The sequence below is a fragment of the Aethalodelphis obliquidens genome, unplaced genomic scaffold (genome assembly GCF_003676395.1).
Source record: "Aethalodelphis obliquidens isolate GAN/ISIS:26980383/991018 unplaced genomic scaffold, ASM367639v1 scaffold4, whole genome shotgun sequence".
Classification (NCBI taxonomy): domain Eukaryota; kingdom Metazoa; phylum Chordata; class Mammalia; order Artiodactyla; family Delphinidae; genus Aethalodelphis; species Aethalodelphis obliquidens.
Window position 1 is genome coordinate 8197471 of NW_020837948.1, and position 19626 is coordinate 8217096.

Below are 19626 nucleotides of genomic sequence, written 5' to 3' on the forward strand. Positions count from 1 at the left end.
ATATACAAGTCTCAGGGAATGCTAAATCTCTTATCAGTTATCACTGGTTTATATGGAAGACGGAGAGGACCTACCTTATCTCTGGGCAAGATGTGTTTTTCATGCATTTTCTATGACTACAGCATACTTAGAGGAATCTTGTCTTTCCTGAAATTCAGGGTTTGTCTAAGAAGTTTTATTCATGATCACATCTGAAGTCATGACCTTTCTGCCTGTGTGTGGGGCAGGTCTTTGGCCAGGACTGGCGCTGTCTGCAGGTGAGATAGCCAGAGCAGAGGGAGCAAGTAGGACGGAGAAAGAGCCAGGCAGGAGCTAGAACTGCACCAAACGAGCTTCCCCAGGCCCACCCATCAAGGTAAAGGCTGGCCCTGCTGCCCACTTGACGCTTGGGGACACACCCTCTTCCTCACAGACCCCAGGAGGGACACAGGAGAAGAGGTTCAGGAACAAGTCCTCCAGCCCCATTGGCAAAGCAAGGAGAGGAAGGAGAGCTACTATTTTCTCAGCCGGAAGGCCGTGGATTTGGGGGGAAAATGCCTAATTACATGCAAAACTTCATGTAAAAACAAAAACTAGCTCCAAAACATGCCACACTAGAGCCATGTACCAACAAATTATGAACTTACATTCTGACTCTCAAAGATTAAGATCACTCATCTTGGGGAAAGTTTGGTAAATATACTGAGCTCTGACCCCTGTGGTTTGGTTTCTTTTTCCCTGAACAGCTAGTCTATCTGCTGGTTCACCTTGGGAGTGGCTGAAGCCCCGAGTGTGAGGGACAGGGCATGGCCACAGGGTCCAGGCCTCTGGAGGGCACAGGTGTTTTGCCCATTCAGCCAGTGACCAGCCAAGCCCAGGAACCCCCCGCCTGCCCAGGAAGGGTGATCCCCCTTTTCTGGAGCAAGATTCCCACTGTCTGGGTTACTTGGACTTCCAAGTGAACCTGGAAACCTCTCTCTGGGGTGGGAGCCTTTGAGCATCCACGGAAGCATGTCCAGATGTGCAGAATGTTACACCCAGGAGGGCTGTCACCTCCCCTGTGCTCTGACAGCACTGCCTGTCCAATTGTGCCTGATCTGCTGCAGGCCCCTGTTCCCTGCCCCAACTCCCAGCTTCCTCCCCTCCCTGACCTGGGTGAAGGAGAGCACCTTGAGCATTCGCTCATGGTAGAAAACAAACTGAAAAACTGCACAAATAAAAACAGGTTTTTAATAATTTATTATTATGGTAAAACATCTTGAATAAATATGGGGTATGAAATAAAATAAATAAATAAATAAATATTAAAATACATAAATATATAAATAAATATTACTGATCCCTGCCAGTGTAAAACATCTCCTGTTTCCCCTACCACACCCGTATCAGGGTCAACATGGCCCAGAGCAAGTCTGTGCTCCCTACAGCCCTGGCCCACCCTGTGGTCCCTCCAGGGTGAAGATCCTGAGTTTTGTTTGGCTCTTTGTGGATGGGAGGACAGCGATCTGTGAGGTAAGCTCCCAGGCTGGCTTCTGGCCCGTCTGGCCTGCTTCACTTCTGGACTGCCTCCCAGCAGTCAAAGGGGATGGTAAAAAGAAAATCCTTCAGGTTCTCTTTGAAACTTTTAAAGGTGATAATCTGGGTTTCACAAGAAGTTTCCTTAAGAAAGAAAAGAAAAAATATATAAGTTGAGTCCAGGCACGAGTGGGTAATGTGGGGGAAGCATCAGCATGTTTCTGTGCTACGTCTTAGAACTCAGAGGCCAGAAGGCCTGTCTGGGGCCCACATGCTGACCTGGGTCAGGTGACATGCTGCCACCCATGTGTCACCCAAAAGGTGCACAGCTCTGTCAATGGCAGCCGGGGCCAGGGGCCTGATAAAGTGCAAGCCGGAGGCTGGTCTGCTGGGCAGCTGGGCCACTGCCTCTTTGGTCCCAGGCCAGGGCACAGCAGTTGGGCCCAGGCCGTCTCTAGGAGCCCAGAAGGGGCAGGAGTCAAGGCCACAGGCCTCACTCTTTTCCCACCGGAAAGGGATGTTTGGGGCCTTTTTCCATTTCAGGTAAGTTTTCCTCCTTGCTCCCGTGCAATCCAGGCATCCCAGGAGGGGCCAGGGGAAAGTGCTTTTAGGAGGCGGCACTTGGGCCCCAGAACTTCCTCTGGGCCTTAGGCAGGTCTTGAGTTTCCTTGTATTTGCCTCACCTCTGACCTCATTAATGGTAATAATAAAGATAGTAGCAGCTCCCACTAGGGAGTGCCGTAGGCTCTCGAGTCCAGGGTTTTAACTCCTAGAGTTGCTCCCTCTCAGGAGGGGCTAGTCATTAAAAATCTGTGGACTCAGAAACCCTTTGGGGTCGTGAACACCCACAGCCAAAGGTCTCTCCCCAACCATTCCTCCACCCTCCTAGAATGAGACCTTCCCGCTTGGGGACCTGATGTGGGCACTTACCTGAGTGGGGGGGCAGTGCTGCTTGTAGTGGCTGGCCATCATGGTCAAGGGGCCCTCGAGACTAGTGAGGCTGCCCCGCAGGCCCTGCTTGTACAGCTCCAGGCGAGTCTGCAGGCATGTCGGCTCCTGGGGGAAATGTCCATTCTTTGGTGAGCAGTGGCCAAGTGTGCTCTGGTAGGCACAGGACATCCTCCCCATCACTCCTTCCTGTTCTCATCCCTATCTACCAAGAGCAGGGCCTGGGAGGGGCACAGGACTATTCTTGACTAATCTCAGGCTGGACCCGGTTATACACACTGCCCTGTCCCCCTGTCCACTGCAGGCATGAGTCTGACTCGTCCTCACCACTCAGCTCAGGCCATTCCCAGCCAATACAGCCACATTCCCTTGGCCTGGCATCTCAAGAGGGTCCCAGTCTCCAGAAAAAAGAGGTCACTGTCCTCCCAGCATTCAGGGGGAAGGAGGAGGGGACCCTCGCCCAGAGCTGCTGTGTGAGCAAAGTTTGTTCCTGAAACCCTTCTGTGCCCGTCAGTAGCCAGCACCGTGTCCACAGGGCTTGGTCTCAGGCCACAGTGAGTGCCCCATGTCCACATCCCCTGTCTCATGACATAACTCCCACTTACCCACCTGTCCCCTGGTGACCCCTAGCCCCTTGAATGCTAGGTCTGTCCATGGCTGGTCAGCTAGTAAAGAAGCTCACACGACTGCCACAGGGGCAAAGCCAGTGGCCTCCTGAGCAGCCCTCCTTCTGGCAACCAGCTGACTGGAGAGAAAGTGGACAACCCTGTGACAGTCCATCTAAAATGGAGTCACTCCCCAGGGCCGAGGCCTTTGAGAAGTTGTGTCAGAGAGGTATCTTACCTGGGAGTCAAACATTTCAGAGATGACTTCTGTTGTTTCATCCTGTAGAAAAGGAAAATGTTGTGTTATCAAGCTGACAGGCATGCCAGGGCCAGGCCAGCGAGGTGACCCAGGCACGGCCTGTGCTCCCTCCCTCACTCACCATCACAGCAGCAGTGTCTTTACTGTGGTTCAGAATGCTCAGGGCCTCCTTGATGGCATCCACATGCTGCCAGGGCCGGGTGGCAGGGCTGGGTGGGTGGGTGGGTGCGGAGGTGCTGCAGACCACAGTGCTCAGGAGAAGCAGGTTCTGCAGCCACATCCTCCTTAGGACTTTAGCCTTTCTCTCTGAGCACTGGGCTCACTGGCAAAAGAGCTCTTATATACACAGTTAGAGGAAATGATTAATGGTGACCACAAAACACCAGGGAGGCGGGGGAACTACCTGAACTGTGGAATCTCCTGGCCCTTATCGGCTACACATGGAAAGGTGAGCCTTTCCCCAAGGTGGTCAGCCTTGGGGGTTTTCGTTAATGAGTCTTTCCAAGAATTGGCAGCCCACCTGCCCGCCTTCTTGAGCGTTCTCCAGCCCTCCTGGGCAGTCTGACCTGCCAAGTCTTCCCCCTCCCTCTGAGGGGCCTCTGGGCACAGCATGGACTTCCTGGCCTGAAGTGGCTGGGGGGCAGGGCCTGGGAGACATTGAATCGAGCTCCTACCCCCGCCCTCCTCCCCGGCTTCCCATCCTGCCTGTTATCCCAAGAGACCTTTGGGCCGGCTGTGCCACACTGGGGCCCATTCCAACTCCAGCCTCCCCTTCTCTTCCTAGAGCCCGTAGCTGTGGCCACAGTGAGATATGAGTGTGAGGAGGACTCTCACAGTCCTGCCCCACTGTCCACCTAGGCAGATTCCAGCCAAATGACATAGTCCTGCGACAGCTCACCTCATCTCCCACCAAGGACCCAGAGCAGTCAGCAAGCTGTTCCCAGCCAGGAACCTCTGCCCCACAGCCCCTGTGAGCTGAGGGAATGACAACCATGTACAAGTCCAGCCAGCAAGATCCAGAACATTCCTCCATGGTAAGATCTCATCTAACAGCAACAATCCTGGTTTACACAGCCATATTCAGCTCCCAAGCTGCAGAAGTGAGTTGGGGCTCTCAGTGGGGGGTGGGTCAGGGTTCTGAGTTCAAATCCTGCTTCCAACTCCACCTTGCTGAGTGACTCTTCCCTTGAATTATGTGAACCTCGCTTCCCTCTGCAGAGCAGACTGGCCCCTCTGAGGTGGGCACTGTGCTGCTAGCTACAGCCTCTGGCAGGCATTAGGCACCAACAGGGTCATGGCTGCATCCACAGGAGGTACAGGGGACAATGGCTTTTCAACCAAGGTCTTCTGGGCTTAGCTTCCTATGTGGCCCCTGCCCCAGCCCACCTCCAGCTCCAGAGGCCTCCCTCTGGAACAGAAACTGCTTCTGGAAAAGTCACAGGCTCTTGAGGGGCTGACAAGTGTTTGATTTTCACAATGGACTTTGGAGAGCACAGCACGAGTTGGTGTTTACTTCCCCATGCCATGAGTTTTGTGGTCGAAGGGATATGGGTCCACACACTTACGTTTCTGAGTGTCTGTGTGCCAGGGTGGTTGATGTCTGTACTTAGAGATGTGTCAGGAGGGGAGGATGTTTTACATGAGGTACATCTGTGTGAGCCCCCATGCCTCTGCAGGTGCCCTTCTGATATAGGAGAAGCTCCCCACACTGGGAGCTTCTGGGCCCCAGAGGGTGATTTAACCTAGATTGATGGGGTCAGACATAAGTGAGGACATGCTGCTGAGCTCAAGTGGACAGCCCTGGGAAGCAGGTAGAACTCATGGTTTGAGTACTGTGGCCCGAGCCTGCAGCCCTGGCAAGTTTCACTGCCTAGCAGGAGGGTTGTTGCCCTTGCACAGGGAAACCAGGCCTCAGTCCTCCAGACCCCACTGGAGTCCCTGCCAGGATCTGGGGCACACCGTGAGGCCAGCCCTACCCTTCTGAGCCTGATGGGACATTCCTAGGTGGCCAGGCTGGGGGTGAGAGTGTGGCATGTCAAGGCCCTGGCCCTTCCTCTGCCTTTTCCATGGAACCTCTGCTCAGCCCCTACCAGGAAGCACTCAGCGGGGAACAGAGGGTTAAGGACACTGGGTGAAGATGCCACACAGAGTGGAGGTCTGTGTCAGACAGTGCCCTGGAGGCTGTGTGGTGGAGGATGGGGGCCACAGGCTATATGGAGACTGGCCCAGACACTGGCCGTCACTCCCCTCTCATCCTTTCTTTACAAAAGGGAGACAGAGGTGGGAAGAGGGAGGCACCCAGTCAGCCAAAACAGAAAGTATCCCCTTATGCAGCCCAGAACTCCCTTGTTAGGGAGTTGTTACCTGCAAAGTGGGCCTTCACCTCCTTGCGGAGATAAACTAACTGGGACCCAGAGGTGGAAGTAACAATCCACAGTCATGCAGTGAGAAGTGGCAAAGCTTGAAGGCAGGCTCCAGCCCTGCGTCCAGCACAAAGGCAGCTGCTGTACCCCTGGCACTGCACAGGGGACTTGGCACACTCTCGCTAAGACGTGGCCTGAGGGAGCAGGATGAGTGTGTGTTTAGGGAGAGGGAGTTATGAGTTGATGGCCCCAGGGCTGAGAGGAGAGAGCCCCAAGGACCCCTCCGGTCATCCCAGAAACTTTGTGGGCCACCTCCCTCCCCTTCCCCACAGTTCACTGACCCCTTTATCACTACTCCTGCTGGGCCCTCAGTCTGAGTCCTGGGAGGGGGACTGTCACCCTTGTGAGGGGCTGGGGGGCCTTTGGGGGAGGTGCTGGAAGGAGGTGGGGGGCTCTCTCCAGAGGCAGAGGTACATGACAGGGAGCTCGGGGCTCAAGGCCACGGCCCTCTGGGACCTGAAGAACAGAACTGGAAACAGGAGACACACCTGCCCAAACAGGGCTGCAGGGAGAGTCTGAGGGAGCCCTGACACTTCAGAAAAGTCCTGAAGGAAGGTCGTTCCAGAACCAACCATCTTGCCCAGAATAGAAAGCTTGCATCTGCAACCTTAACTGGCCCATCAGCTCCAGAGGGACTGGTGAGGGAGCTGGGCCAGGGTCCCCAGGCTCCCACCCAGCACCTTTGCCTGGACAAACATAGAGGGCAGTGAGGGGCATCCTCAGGACTTTGGAAGTAGTAAAGGCTTCTGGTAATGATTTCTCTCCCTTTTAATTTTTAATGAAGCCTCCAGTGGTTTTTTCTTTTAATCCCAAGGAGGCAGATGAAGGCAGCAGCCCCTTCTAGCTATCTGGTGACACTCCTAGCTGGGGATGAGCTTAAGGGATAGAGATTCACAGGTGGGGAATGCATTTCCAACCCTGGAGGAAGTCCTCTGGGCGGGTGGGAGGCATAGGTTGGGGGAGGGCAGGCCTGGTGCACACCCACCCTTGGAGTGTCATTTCCTGAGTGTACAGTTGTTGGATCCTGGGAAACAGCAAGGAAGCAACAAGAACCAAGGAGTGAAGTGAAGACATCTCATTATCCTTGGCTCCGCCTTAAAGTTGGCACCCCTGGGCACTACCCAAGGCCTGGCCCGCTGTGCAGTGCTCTGGTGCTGGGAACTTCCTCTTCACCAATGACTTCCAGATGTCTTGTGCCATGACTTCTCTCCTACCTTTGGGCCCATGTGGCCACAACTGAGTCTTCTGGCCTCTCAAACTTGCCACATCCAGTCCAGTCTGGACTGGCTCCCCAAACCTCTCTGAGACCTTGGGTCTCCCCCACCACAGCAAGTGGCCTTGCTGTCCACCCAGCTGCCTGAACCAGAACCCCGATGTCAGAGGTTCCTCACTCACCTCCCACCCCCAACCCACACACCCAGTGAGTCCCCTCAAGCCCTTCTCTTAACTTGCTTCACTCTCATTTCATGACCGCCCCCTCCTGGCTCATTCTCTGTGCACATCTTGGTTGGTACCCTTAACACTGTGCCCATGAGTCTGGGCCTTGTCCTCCCTGCCACCTACCCAACATGAGCACCAGAAGTGAGTGCAGGGGGCTGTGAGGTCTGCCACACCTCCAGCTCCCTGGAAGCTGGGCTATATGGATGTAGAGTCCACCCACACATGGTTGGGGGTTAACCACCCTCAGGTCCTCCCAGACCAATCAGGATTCGCCAGTGCCAGCGGTCTGGGGATACCCAGAGAGCAGGACAAGAATTGCTCTTCTGGACATCCTGGCCTTTTTGAGGTGCATCTCTGGAGACTTAGATGAGATGCAGGAAGGCTCCAACTGGAGCTGCAACCACAAAGGTCAAAGATGTAGCTTTGTGTGTATGGTATGGCCTGAGGTGACCAGAAACCCCTCTCAGGAAGGACGAGCCATTCACTGGGTTCTCCTGAGGGTGATGCAGGACCCCATGAGCCCTGAATCTGGGTGGTGGTTGGGCTCTCCACCTCACCACATCTGTCCAGAAAGATGCTATCTAGGTCTGCAGCTGGGCAAAGGGTAGCTATCCCTGAAAATTCCAGTAAGGCTGAGTCTCTGCCCAGTTTGGGCTTTAGAAACCTCCCAAAGTGGTGGGGAGAGGAGAGGAAAGGTTGAAGCACTACCTCCTCCCTGGGAGGATTCCCCCACAAAGTTTCCTGGGACAAGCAACAATTTCCTCTGTGAGGCAGAAATAATTAAACCCATTGTACAGATGAGGGAGTTGAGGATCAGAGAGAAGGAACTTTCTTGGGCTACCCAGGGATCAGCGGTAGAGAGTCCAAGCCTGAGACATAGAGATGCCTGGATGGCAGGCTCTGCTGGGGAAATTGTGCCTTTGGCTCCCAGGACTTCCTGGGGACAGTAACAGGACACTCTAGCTTCCCTGCCCACACCTGGAGGAGTCTCCCTTTACAGCTGCCCTGAGGGGGACATCCCTCTGCTGGTCTACCCAGGTGACCAGCATTTCCTGGCTTTCTGATCCCTGACTTAGAAGACATCAGGGGAGCAGGAACAGATACGGGTTCAAATCCCATCTCTGTCATCAATGATAGTGTGGACTGGGTGGGCCACTGGTCTCCTGTTCCTCAGGTCCCCAGGGAAGACAAGGGGTGGCAGGCCCAGGGAGGGTGAGATCAGCTGAGATGCCTGTGCAGAGGTCCCATGGGACGTGAGAAACTCAGGCCCATTTCCTTCCCCTTCATAACTTCCCCTGTGAAAAAGATTCCGGGGACGCCACAAGCCCCTAATTTTCCCCAGAGTCAGTGGGAGGGACACCCATAGGAAACCCCTTCCAGAGGGTTTTCTCCTGACCCTGTGGGAAATGTGCCAAAAAGGAGTCACACTGCCCATGTAGGTCCTCACCCCCCACCCTCGCCTTAGCTCACCCACTCGATGTTATCGCTGTCACTTTCCATGCCATGCAATCTAGGAATGCCTGCCCATGTCACGACCTCAGCCCTGATGTCATCTTTCCAGAAGAAAGATGTGTGGCTCCCCACAAACCTCACTGCCAAACCCATGGACTCCTATCCTTCACGTGCCAACTTCAATGCCCATAGGCCACCCTGCTGGTGTGGACCTCTCCTTGTGGCTCCTGCTCCTCCTTTCCTACTCTCCAAGGACCACTGGCCACTGGCCAGTCTCTCGCCCAGCTATCATGCCTCTGGCCCCTGAACACTGCTGTCCTGGCCTTCAGCTCTTCTTCCCGAATAACACTCCGTGGCCTTAGCCATCACGTGAATGGGGACTGCTCCCGGTCTGTGTCCTACACACGTAGCCTCTGAACCGTCGAACCCTCCTGTGGGCCCTTAGACCCTGCAGACCTGCTTTTTCATCCCCTGGGTCCTCACCTTTGACACATGGAGAGTAGTTCTAACTCTTCTCGCTTACACTCCACAGCACACTTTGTAACCTGCCTCCTCTTCACCATACCTGTTCCTAAAACTCTCTGCCTGTCTGTGCCCCAAACACTCTCCCCCTGTCCTATCCTCCTCCTCCCTCTGACAGCCTGACTTGCCCACCTGACTCTACTTGCCCCTTCAGCAAGCACTGGGAGGCAGCATCTCCCAGGAAAAGTCTCTGGCCCCTGGGACCACCAAGCTGGGACAAGTGGTTCCTTGAGATTCCTCAGCTCTGAATTCCCCCCATCCCAGCCTGGACCATACAATGGGAGGGTCCATTGCTCCCCTACAAGACTGAAAGTCTCCAGGGCCAGATGGAGAGCCAGTGGGAGGGTCCTGTCCTCCTCCTCCCCAGCACAGGGCTTGGTGCAGATAGGAAAAGTTTGTTGACTAATTGTCTGAGCTGTGACAACTCATTTCCAGGAGGAAAGTCACCTTCCATCTCAGAGAGGCCACACCAGCTCTCTGCCTCCCTGGCCACAGGCTTAGCTGGTAGAGGCTTCTGGTAAGGATGGATTTAGGTTTACTGTGCAGACCTTTCCCCAGTACCCCAACACTGCCCCACACCCAGCCCCAGGAGGCAAACCCTGCCAGGCAGCCTGGGTATTCAAGGTCAGCAGACTGGAAATGACTCAGTCAAATGGATTTTCCTGGAAAGAGCCAATTGACCACACGGCTACAGAGCACTTTCCTCCCTAGTCCTGCCCCCTGTCCTGGGTAGGAGGAGGTGGCCCTGCCAAGGGCCCAGGGCCTTGCCTTGTAGGAAAAAACAGCCATTGAGTCTGGCCCTCAGCCTGGGCAGAACAGAGTCACATTTATTGGATGCTCACTGATGTGGGGTGGGCTTGGCCAAAGTGTTTCCCCCACCCCCATTCAAGGCTCAGAGCCCCTCTGAGGGATCCATTGTTTTATTACCATGCTCAAGGGAGCCCTGGTCCTTTTCCCCATAGGGGTCAGGACAGATAACAGCAGAAGGAGAAGAAGCACCCTACCAGCATCACCCCCGGATGTGGACCCTCACTGCCAGCACTCTGCCACCAGTGCCCCAGTACCAGGTGCTTCCCACCTGGGCACAGGTACGGGCACAGCCACACTTCTTTCCTGGCACAGCTCTCCTCAGAGGTACACATCTTCACTGTCACAGTCTGCTGTCCCTGGCTGCACCACTTCATCTCTGGCATGGCCCATGTGGTGCCCTCCAGGGCAGGGTGAGTGGAGACACTTGCCCATTGTCTGCTGAAGGAAGTCCCAGGGGCAGCATGGTCAAGGGCGCCTGTCTGAGGAGGAGGCGAGAAGGCCTCAGGCTAGGATTCTGTGGACCCTGGGGAGTAGGGAGGGCTCCTGGAGGGCCACAGCATGAGCCAAGGCTGGAGGTGGAAGTTGAGTCTGGGATCTCTGAGAAGCTGGGTAGGAGAGAGGAAGCCTTGACTACCAGTCAAGGTAGGGGGTGGCTGTGAGCCAGTGATCTCTCTCCCAGAAACTCCATGAGGCATGGGGATGGGAACGAGCCTGGATCTAAGCCCAGTGTGTGTGCATATGTGGGGGGTGCTGGGTAGGAGAAGGGACAAATGTGCATGTAGAGGATTTTGGCGATAAACATGTGGTGGTTCAATGAATGGAGGATGGAGCTGAGGCACCACGGCTGTGCTGTGCGCCCCTGGAGCTGAAACCCGGAGGTCTTGGAGCCAGTAGGTACTTCTGGAGGCCTGGGTCCAGTCAAGGAGGAAACCCCAGGTGGGCCCTAAACCAGACTTAAAGGGCTCCTCTGCTTCAGTGGGCATTGGCCAAAACACTGTGGCTTGAGGATTCAGAGGCTCTGGAGTCATATTCTCTGTGCCTCATTTTTTTTTCGTATGTAAAATGAAGGCAGTCATAGACTTCATCTGGTCATTGAGGGGATTCTGAGTCCCTTTGCCTGACCCATCTTCCCCCTCCATGAGCCTGACCTGAGGTTTTCAAGGAGAAAATTGAGACCCCAGCCCATGGTGAGAACTCACTCAACCCTCCACTCTGGCCCACACAACCTCTGCCTCTCACTCCCAGGGATCCGGCTCTGCTTGGCTGGCCCCTCTTTCCTCCAGCTTCTCTCCCTCTGCCCTGGCTCTTTCCTGTTGGCATTAAAAACAGTGATGTGGCCCCATCCTATCCCTCCCCCTCCATACACCCCTGACTCCTCAGGCATGGTTATCTAGTCTTGCTGTCTCCACAGTGTCCAGGCCAGGCTGGGCTAGGCTAGGCAAAGAGAGGGAGGAATGGCGAGGGGACCAGGCTGAGACCCAGAGGTGCCTGGGGCTCCCTGACCAAGGGAGCTCTGGGGGACTTGTCTCTACCTGGCCACCCGGCACCCACACTGTGGCCCTATAAACTGCCTAAACTCTCCTGTGACCCCCAACTCACCCTATGCTCTTAGACCTCCACACCCTTACTCCCTGGTGCCATCTGCCTGACGTCCTTCTCTGCACCTCTGGCTGCCTGATGAACTCCTACTCCTTTATCAAGCTCCCTGTGCATTACCTCCTGAGAGAAGCACCTCTGACGAGACCCACACCCATACATCCATGGCTCTGTATGTAGTAACCCCTACCACACCATCCTGGGCCAACTGGACATGGCCAAGAGGCCCCCGGAGGCCTGACTCAGTGTCTCCCCAATCCCCTGCCCCAGCCTGGGTAAGCTGTGGAGGGTCCTCAGGGTGTTCGCTGAACTGAGTCAAATGCAGATTCAAGGCCAGGGTGGGAGGAGCAGAACCCCTTCCTGGAGCAAGAGGATTTGCACCATGGAGGGAGGTGGGCAATGCCTCTCTGAGTTCTCTCCTCAGGCGTTTGCCTTCCTGGCAATTTCTCTTTGCTTTTTGTATTTCAAAGTTTATCAGTAAAGCTCATCTATGCTCTCTCATATTGCCCTCGCAGTAAAAAAACGATAATTTAAAAAAATTGAAGTATAGTTGATTTCCAGTGTTTCAGGTGACAGCAGTTATTCAGTTTTAGTTTTATATACATATATTTTTTTCTTCTTCAGATTCTTTTCCATAATATTTTTAAAATTACAAATTAAAATTCCTGGTTGAGGTTATCTACTTTCCTGCTGAAGAAGCACCTTGGATTTGGGAAGGTGGGAACTTTGGCCTTCACTTGGACATTGTGGGACTTATGATGGGGCTTTGGTGCCCCCTTGTGGCAACTGGACCTATAGACCTGGCACTAAGGACAGTCTGGGCAGGCTCTGAAAAAAGACCTTCAGGAGAGACTCAGGCACCCCAGGGCCTCCTGTTGGGTCATGGAGTCATCAGCCCTCTCCCTGAAGGCAGATGGACATGATGTGAAAATACCCTAACTTGACTGGGAACTGACCACCTGTTGGTTCTGGGCCCCAGGACCAGGGCTGTGCTTGGGCCTGGTTGTGTTAGACCCAGGCAGGGTCTGAGGTTTGGGGTCAAGGATGAACCTGAGTGTGCTGGGCTCATGTTCGTCCCACTTCAGCCTGAAGCAGGCTGGACTGCTGTACAAGAAGGGCAATGAAAAGCCCCCAGGAAACCTGAAAAGGCCCACCCCCTTCTCAAGCATATCACCTCCACCCAGGTCCTGCCTATACTCCATGTCCTCTGATCTTTCTGCACCAAGTCTGTGTTGTCTGACCTGACCACTGACCCCCACCTCCTGCAGTCATTCGCCACTAACACAGGTTGTGGTTTTGGGTTTTGGGGGTTTTTTTAAAATTTTTTTATTAACACAAATGGTAGATAGTTTCACACTGTTTTATATCTTTCTCTTTTCCCATTCTTAACCATGAAGTAGTTAATTTTATAACAAAATATACAGATATAAAGTGAGGGAGGTAGATAGCTAGACAAATACATAAGTGTGCCTATAGTCAGAAACCAGATAGCATCCACTTCATAACTATGTTATTTAACAAATTATCTATTAAAGGACATATAGATTATTATTATAAAACATAGATCAATAGAGTAATAATTATTTGTGCTCATATATACACACGTATGTATATAACAAATAATCACAAGGTATGCCTATCACATTTAAGTAGATAATAGCAGCTTACCTTTCAAAGAGTTTGAAAATTTTACACTTTCATCAATAATAAATGAGAATGTCTCTTTTCTACAGTATATTCATTTTTAAACACAAGGTAATTCTAAGTAATATTTTTAAAATAAAATGTGAACAATTAAAATACAACATTTAAAAAACTCTGGTATGTAGACAATAAGAAAAAAATGTGTACACTATGACAATTTCATGAGGTTTTTATTTTCAGGAAAAAAAATATACACACCAATGTAGGTTTTGAATTTTTATAAAGCCTGAGGAGGGAAGGGAGAGAAACTGAGGGAGAATTGTGGGCTTTTCCTTCTGTTCCATGAGTGCTCTCAGCACATTTCAGTCTCCAGGCACTGGCTGTTGTTCCCTCTTTCCAGAGTTCCTTCCTCCCTGATTGCTGCATGGCTGGCCCTTTCTTGTCATTCAGGTTTCAACCTATATGTCCCCTCCTCAGAAAGACCTTCCCAGGCCATTCAATCTAAAGCAAGCTCCCTGGATACCTTCCATCTGTCTAGTCACTGCCATATTCCCAGTGTCCAGTAGAGGGCCTGACACATAGGTGTTCAGCACCCAAAGCTCTTATGGGACTTGTGAGGAGTCAGAGAGGATGACATTACTCCTTAGCATGGTGACAGGAAAGTTTGCTCTGCCTCTTCTCCCCTGAACCCCCAGACTGGAGGAAGTGCACCTGGGCAGAGTGCAGGGGAACCAGAGAGGGAGGCACTCAGAGCTAAAGGGTCAGTGGGACCCCAACGGTCAGGTGGCAGACTGAAGCCACATTCAGTGATGCCCCAGTCTCCATCATTCAGGTCAGTCTGTGCCACCTCGGGGCCACACTGGCTGTCCTTCCAGTGGGTCCCTGCCTACGCACCTGTTTCAGAGAAGAGCTCTGTCCTGGAGTAGCGTGGATAACCCAGAGGTATGCAACATTTGAGCTGGTCTTTTTTTCCTCCATGTATTCATTTTTTCTTTCTCAATAGGATTCCAACTCCCCCTAAGCACAGACACTTTATAGTAAATTAAAAAAAAAAAAAAGAATTACTGCACACATTTTCGCATCCTTTATAAGATACAGGAGACTGTTTTTGTCTGACTTGTCTTTATTATGTTATTTCTTGTCTACTTTAATAAGAAAGATTTCAGTCTGATCTAATTCAAAAACTACATTGCACCTTCTTTTTCTCTACCTTCATTCATCCCTTTAATGACTATGCATTAGAAAACGTGCTGGAAAAGGGCTCTTTAAGTAATCAGAGTGTTACTTGTTACTTCAAGTAGTTAACAGCTTCTTTAAATGAACCTGGGCGTGTTGAGTCAGGATCAGGGCATGTGAGGCTGAGGTTACAGTGTGGGTAAAGGTTTAGAGGTAGGAAGCAAGGTGTGTAGTTCCTCTAGGAAGCCACAGCGCTTCTGTTACCTGGAGCATCAAGGAGGTAGGTAGCTGTGGGAGAAAGGAAATAGAAGCACTGGATGGAACCAGGACTTTTATGCTACCCTAATGATCTGGACAAGGTCCAGAAGACCCTGAGGACTGGAAAATGAAGTATAAACCAACATGGTCATATTTGCATTTTCTAAAACTCAATCTGGCTCCCCAGTGGACCACAGATTGCCAGGGTGTGGGTTCCAGGCCCATCTGGTGGTAGGGAGGTGTGTTAAATCATCAGGCAAGAGAGTTACTAAGACCTGAGTAAAAATGAGACACTAGCAACAAAGCATTTGTTCAGAAAGTGTGGTTTATTTTCACAGATGTATAGAAACCAGTTTAAAACCTGAGGTACAAATGAACATGCCCCGAAGTCCCCATCTTGAATCTTTTTCAGAAAGAGCAAGACATGGCTCCTCTGCTAAAATAAATACCCTTCACATTGCACAAGGTAATAAATAAATACATAAATAAATAGTCTCAATAAAATAAAAATGAGAATAATCACAGAAGGACAAATGGGGGCTGCACATTTCAGGAATTAGGTAATTAACAATTAGTCTGACTCCACAGGAGAAAATGAAATTCTTCCAGTCCCGGACTATGCGAGAGACATCCAAGAAACTTAGGACATCTGCTGTTACTGACGTTCCGAGGCTCCAGAGAGGGAGCTGAGCTTCCGACTTCAGACGTTAGGGCTCTATGTGTTCTTACAATTCAGAGAGTCTCTAATGGCAGACAGATATTCCTTCAGTTTCACCCGGAAATCACCCAAGTTATCCTTCTCAATAAGGATTGGCTCTTCCTGTGAAGAAACCAAGAAGGTGGCATTAGATGGAGCCAGGTTGGAAGGTGGATGACAGGCTGGGGTCAGGTCATAGCTGAGGGCATCACCTGCAGGGACATCTAGGGGGCAACTTACCGTGGATGTGGTTGTGGGCAGGATTGGCTGGATTTCCTGTGGGAAGAGACCGAAGCAGACAGTCAGAGACTTGGCTGGAAAAGAAGCAGGACCTGCTACCCTCCTCCCCAGAGGCAGGGCAGGGCCAAGGCAGGAATGACAAAACCCTTGACAGCTTCACATACCTTAAGATTTTTCTTGATTTTCGAATCCTCTCCAAGGGAATTTGTGGCAAATGTCAGGAATTCTTCCAGGTTTGGCGTCCAGAGCCTTGTTTTCTAAGGGGACAAAGCATTCATGTAAGTGGGGAAAGGTTGGAGAGTGTCCTTCCCATGGCTGGGCTGAAGTCATCCCCACAGTTTTCCAAGCGTGCTTTCAGGGACATCCCTGGACAATCCCCTCCTTGTCCCCTTCTTGCCCCAGGTGGGTCCCTGAACTGCTCTGAAGGGCACAGGCCTAGAGGTGAGTGCACACCCCAGGCAAGCCTTATGTCACCCACATCCCGAGCCTCCTGTGAGCTGCATGAAGGGCCTGGGTGGATCTTTCTGCACTTGGGGAGAAAGAATTTCCCAAAACAGGCTCTAAAAAGGCAAAGGGTTGGCCAAGGGAAATATTTGCAGCAAGAGGCCTTGACTGAATTAAGGGCTCCTAGAAATCAGGAAGACAGTCACAGAGGCCCCAGCATGGAAATGGGTGCAGTGTGTGAACTGTGAGTGCCTAAGAGAGGGGGAATACAAATGGCCAGTAAACTCAGGAGAGATTCCACCTCTTGTTTTACCCAAATAATGCCATGCAAGCAAAAGTGAGATAACCACTTTAGGAAAAATAGCTATAAATGATGATAACTAGGGCTGATCAGAGTTGAAAATACGACAATTATTCAAGGAAAAGGAGGGAAGCAAACATGATCCTGAGGGAAATTTTAGTCTGCCAGCCCAGAGGATGCTCCACTGAAAACTGAGCTTAAAACCTGTGATATTGTTCATCTAGAACTGCCTTTTCATTTTGTAATTTAAAAAGAAATCATTTTCATTATTATAGCCATGACGGGGGAAATGTGTTGAGCAGCTGCTAAGCACCAGAGGCTGGTCTGGGAGCTTGACACACAGTGTGCATCTAATCCTCACAACAACCCCACTGAGACAGGTGCTGTTAACCCTATTCACAGATGAAAACACCGAAGCTAGTCAAGGTGAAGTGACACGCCTGAGGTCACCCAGGCAGGAGGTGAATGGGGACCCACCCAAGTGCACCCATGTGTGGGGCTGAACTCTTACCATCAGCCTCCTCTTTTCGTTTGAGTTCAAGAAGTCCTGTAGGGGCAGAGGGAGAGAGCCCATGAGTCCTGTTGGCCTGAGGCACCTGCCAGCCCTTCCCTGCCCCTTGCCAACCTTATCCCAGCTACTCACTTCTGAAGCCACAGGTAGCTTGTCTAGCTCATTTATAATTTCCCGGATCAGGTTGAGTACATAGCATTGTTGGGTTCCTGGTGTCTTGACCGGTGCCCCTTGTGCCTGAGGGGTGTGGAGTGTGAGCAGGAACAGGAGCCAATGCAGGATGGGGAGGCTGCGCATGTTTGGGCTGGCAGGATGGATTCTGTCTTGTCCGGGTCCTTCGTGGCATTATGAAGTGTCTGAGACAGCCGCCGTCTTTTATGCAGCAGGCCCGTGCCGCGGGCAAGCGGGGGTGTGGCGGGCAGGCTTCAGAAGAATCTTTATCTGACATGGAACCTCCATAGCAAACCACAGACTTATTCATCACTTTTTAGTACTCAAAATCAGTGAAACTTGGAAAAAAAAAATTACAGGGTATCTCCTCATCTTGCAAAGGAGGCTAAGAGACAGGCAGGTCATTGGGCAGAGTGGGAACAGGTAAAAGGACCTGTCTGACAGGGGAGCGGCCCCCTGACTCTGAGCTCCCTTGAGCCTCCTGCCCAGTGAGACCTGGTCCTGCCATCCCCTGGACAGCCCTGACCCTCTGCTGCCCGCCCCACCTGGCACTGCCTGGTTCTGCATGGGTGGCCAGGTGAAGGCCCAGTGGAACAGGCAAGAGTTTGTCTGGCAGCCGGTCACATGGCTAACCATCCACCTGTGGGCTCGTCCACTGAGAGCACATCTCTTGATACCCACTCCTAGCACTGAATTACTGGTGTTAAAGCCCCCAGTGGTTTGCCTCCCGGGCTTTGGGCAGCTTCTCCTCTACAATCTCTGTTCCTGGTGGGTGGCAGATGGAGCTCAGGCACCAGACGCCCGTTCTCTTATTGGTGTGATAACAGCACAGCCCAACTCTGCCCTGTGCTGTGGGATGTTAGCCCCTGGTGGAGGCCTGGCTGCAGGCCCTGGGCAGTCCCTCTGGTAGCACAGAGGAGCTGGGCTCAGGGGCCCGTTGATGGGGGCCCTTGAGGAAGATGTCAGTGGGAAGTAGGAGGAGGGGGCTGGCCTGGGTAGGTTTAGGTGGTGGGATTGACAAGGTCTGAAGGGCGAGGGAAAGGAAGAGAGGTTTCATGCTGGGCCTCTGGTGATGCGGTCCAGTGACCAAAGGAGAGAGTTGTGTCTCAGGGGTCTGGATCCCAGTCTGTGCTGAAGTGTGATTTGGCAGATGCAGGCCAGAAGGAAGGGTTTGCTGAACAGGGCAGAGGGCAGGGATAGACCACGGGAGAGTCCACAAAGAATCAGAGAAGCAGCAGCCAGATGGGAAGCAGGCAAACTAGGAAGGTGGGAGGCTTAGAGGGCAGACCCTGAAGGAAGAGGTAAACTGCTGCCCCATGGGGCATGTCAGGCCCTGACACAGGCCCAGGGCAGGGGGTGTTGGTAAAGGGATAAGTGTAACAGGGACATGGGGAAGAGTTCTTTGAGATGATTGGGGCTGTGGCGGTGGGGGAGAAGAGAGACAGAATGGAAATGCCAGGGGCTGGGGTGCAGTGTGATATGATCCGTGTGGGGAGATGAAGGATAGGAGGTTATGCTGAGGCGGGGGAATTTGGGTGTTTCAGGCTTCTGAGCAGATGGAGATCTGGTGAAGACAAGGACCAAGATGTGGTTGCAGCAGAGGCAAGTGAAGAGGCTGTGATGCAAGGAAATAATGAGAATAATGCCTGTGGCCGATATACGTGGCTCCTAGCTCAGCCCTTGGATCTGGGCCCAGAGCATCCTCAAAAAGCAAGGGGAGTGTCTCAAAGGCATGAGTGAAATGAGGCAACAGAAACAAGTAGGGAGCCTTAGGACTGGGTACCCACTAAGAACAATTCATTCAACAAACTTACGAAGCACTTGCTTTGTGCACGCACTGTGAATAAAGCAGATACCGTTCCTCTCCTTAAGAGATGCACCATCTTGTGGGCAGAGATGGACATAAAGCCGTCCTACTCAGCTTGGACCTCGGACCTGCAGCTTCACCATCAGCTGGGGGCTTGTGTGAAGTGCAGACCCTCAGACTTCACCCCAGACTTTCTGATTCAAAAATTGCCTTTTGACCAGGTCCTCAGGTGATTCACATGACATTTAAGAAGCTCTGATTTAATTGCCAAGATATGGAAGCAACCTAAGTGTCCATCAACAGATGAATGGATAAAGAAAATGTGGTACATATATATACCCAGTGGAATGTTACTCAGCCACGAAAAATAATGACATTTTGCCATTTGCAGCAGCATGGATGGACACGGAGGGCATTACGCTACGTGAAATAAGTCTAACAGAGAAAGATATACTGTATTGTATTACTCATATGTGGAATCTAAGAAATACAACAAGCTAGTGAATATAACAAAAAGGAAGCAGACTAACAAATATAGAGAACAAACTAGTGGTTACCCGTGAGGAGAGAAAAGCGGGGAGGGGCAATATAGCAGTAGGGGAGTAAGAGGTACAAACTATGAGGTATAAAATAAGCTACAAGGATATGCTGTACAACAAGGGGAATATAGCCAATATTTTATAATAACTATAAATGAGTATAAGTTTTAAATTTTGTGAATCACTGTACTGTACACCTATAACATATAATATTGTACATTAACTATATTTCAACTTTAAAGTGTGGAAGAAAAATAAGAATTAAAAAAAAAAAGTTCAGATTTAAAGT

At 51.7% G+C, this 19626-nt stretch overlaps 2 protein-coding genes across 2 annotated transcripts; both read right to left on the minus strand.

The window, feature by feature from the left end:
- Nucleotides 1-256: 256 nt before the first annotated feature.
- On the minus strand, nucleotides 257-4084 carry CSF2 (colony stimulating factor 2). Its single transcript, XM_027098237.1, has 4 exons — nucleotides 3428-4084; nucleotides 3286-3327; nucleotides 2425-2550; nucleotides 257-1638 (listed from the first exon to the last, which is right to left on the minus strand). The coding sequence occupies exons 1-4, from the start codon at nucleotides 3584-3586 to the stop codon at nucleotides 1531-1533; spliced, it is 435 nt and encodes a 144-aa protein (XP_026954038.1). The 5' UTR covers nucleotides 3587-4084; the 3' UTR covers nucleotides 257-1530.
- Nucleotides 4085-11995: 7911 nt separating this feature from the next.
- IL3 (interleukin 3) lies at nucleotides 11996-19332 on the minus strand. Its single transcript, XM_027101238.1, has 4 exons — nucleotides 16743-19332; nucleotides 15729-15821; nucleotides 15565-15600; nucleotides 11996-15447 (listed from the first exon to the last, which is right to left on the minus strand). Exons 1-4 carry the CDS (start codon nucleotides 17115-17117, stop codon nucleotides 15343-15345), a joined length of 609 nt encoding a protein of 202 aa, XP_026957039.1. The 5' UTR covers nucleotides 17118-19332; the 3' UTR covers nucleotides 11996-15342.
- Between the last annotated feature and the right edge of the window lie 294 nt (nucleotides 19333-19626).

What these genes read in the sequence shown, in the direction of transcription:
- IL3 (XM_027101238.1), bottom strand. Translation starts at nt 17,117, where the DNA reads ATGCGCAGCCTCCCCATCCTGCATTGGCTCCTGTTCCTGCTCACACTC. An exon ending in TGGGTGACCTCAGGCGTGTC is followed by an intron (nt 15,822 to 16,742) that starts ACTTCACCTTGA and finishes TTGTCCCCTTAG; the next exon opens with AAAACAAGGCTCTGGACGCC. An exon ending in TGCCCACAACCACATCCACG is followed by an intron (nt 15,448 to 15,564) that starts GTAAGTTGCCCC and finishes GTTTCTTCACAG; the next exon opens with GAAGAGCCAATCCTTATTGA.
- CSF2 (XM_027098237.1), bottom strand. Translation starts at nt 3,586, where the DNA reads ATGTGGCTGCAGAACCTGCTTCTCCTGAGCACTGTGGTCTGCAGCACC. An exon ending in CTGAAATGTTTGACTCCCAG is followed by an intron (nt 2,551 to 3,285) that starts GTAAGATACCTC and finishes CATTTCCCCCAG; the next exon opens with GAGCCGACATGCCTGCAGAC. An exon ending in AGCACTGCCCCCCCACTCAG is followed by an intron (nt 1,639 to 2,424) that starts GTAAGTGCCCAC and finishes TTCTTTCTTAAG; the next exon opens with GAAACTTCTTGTGAAACCCA.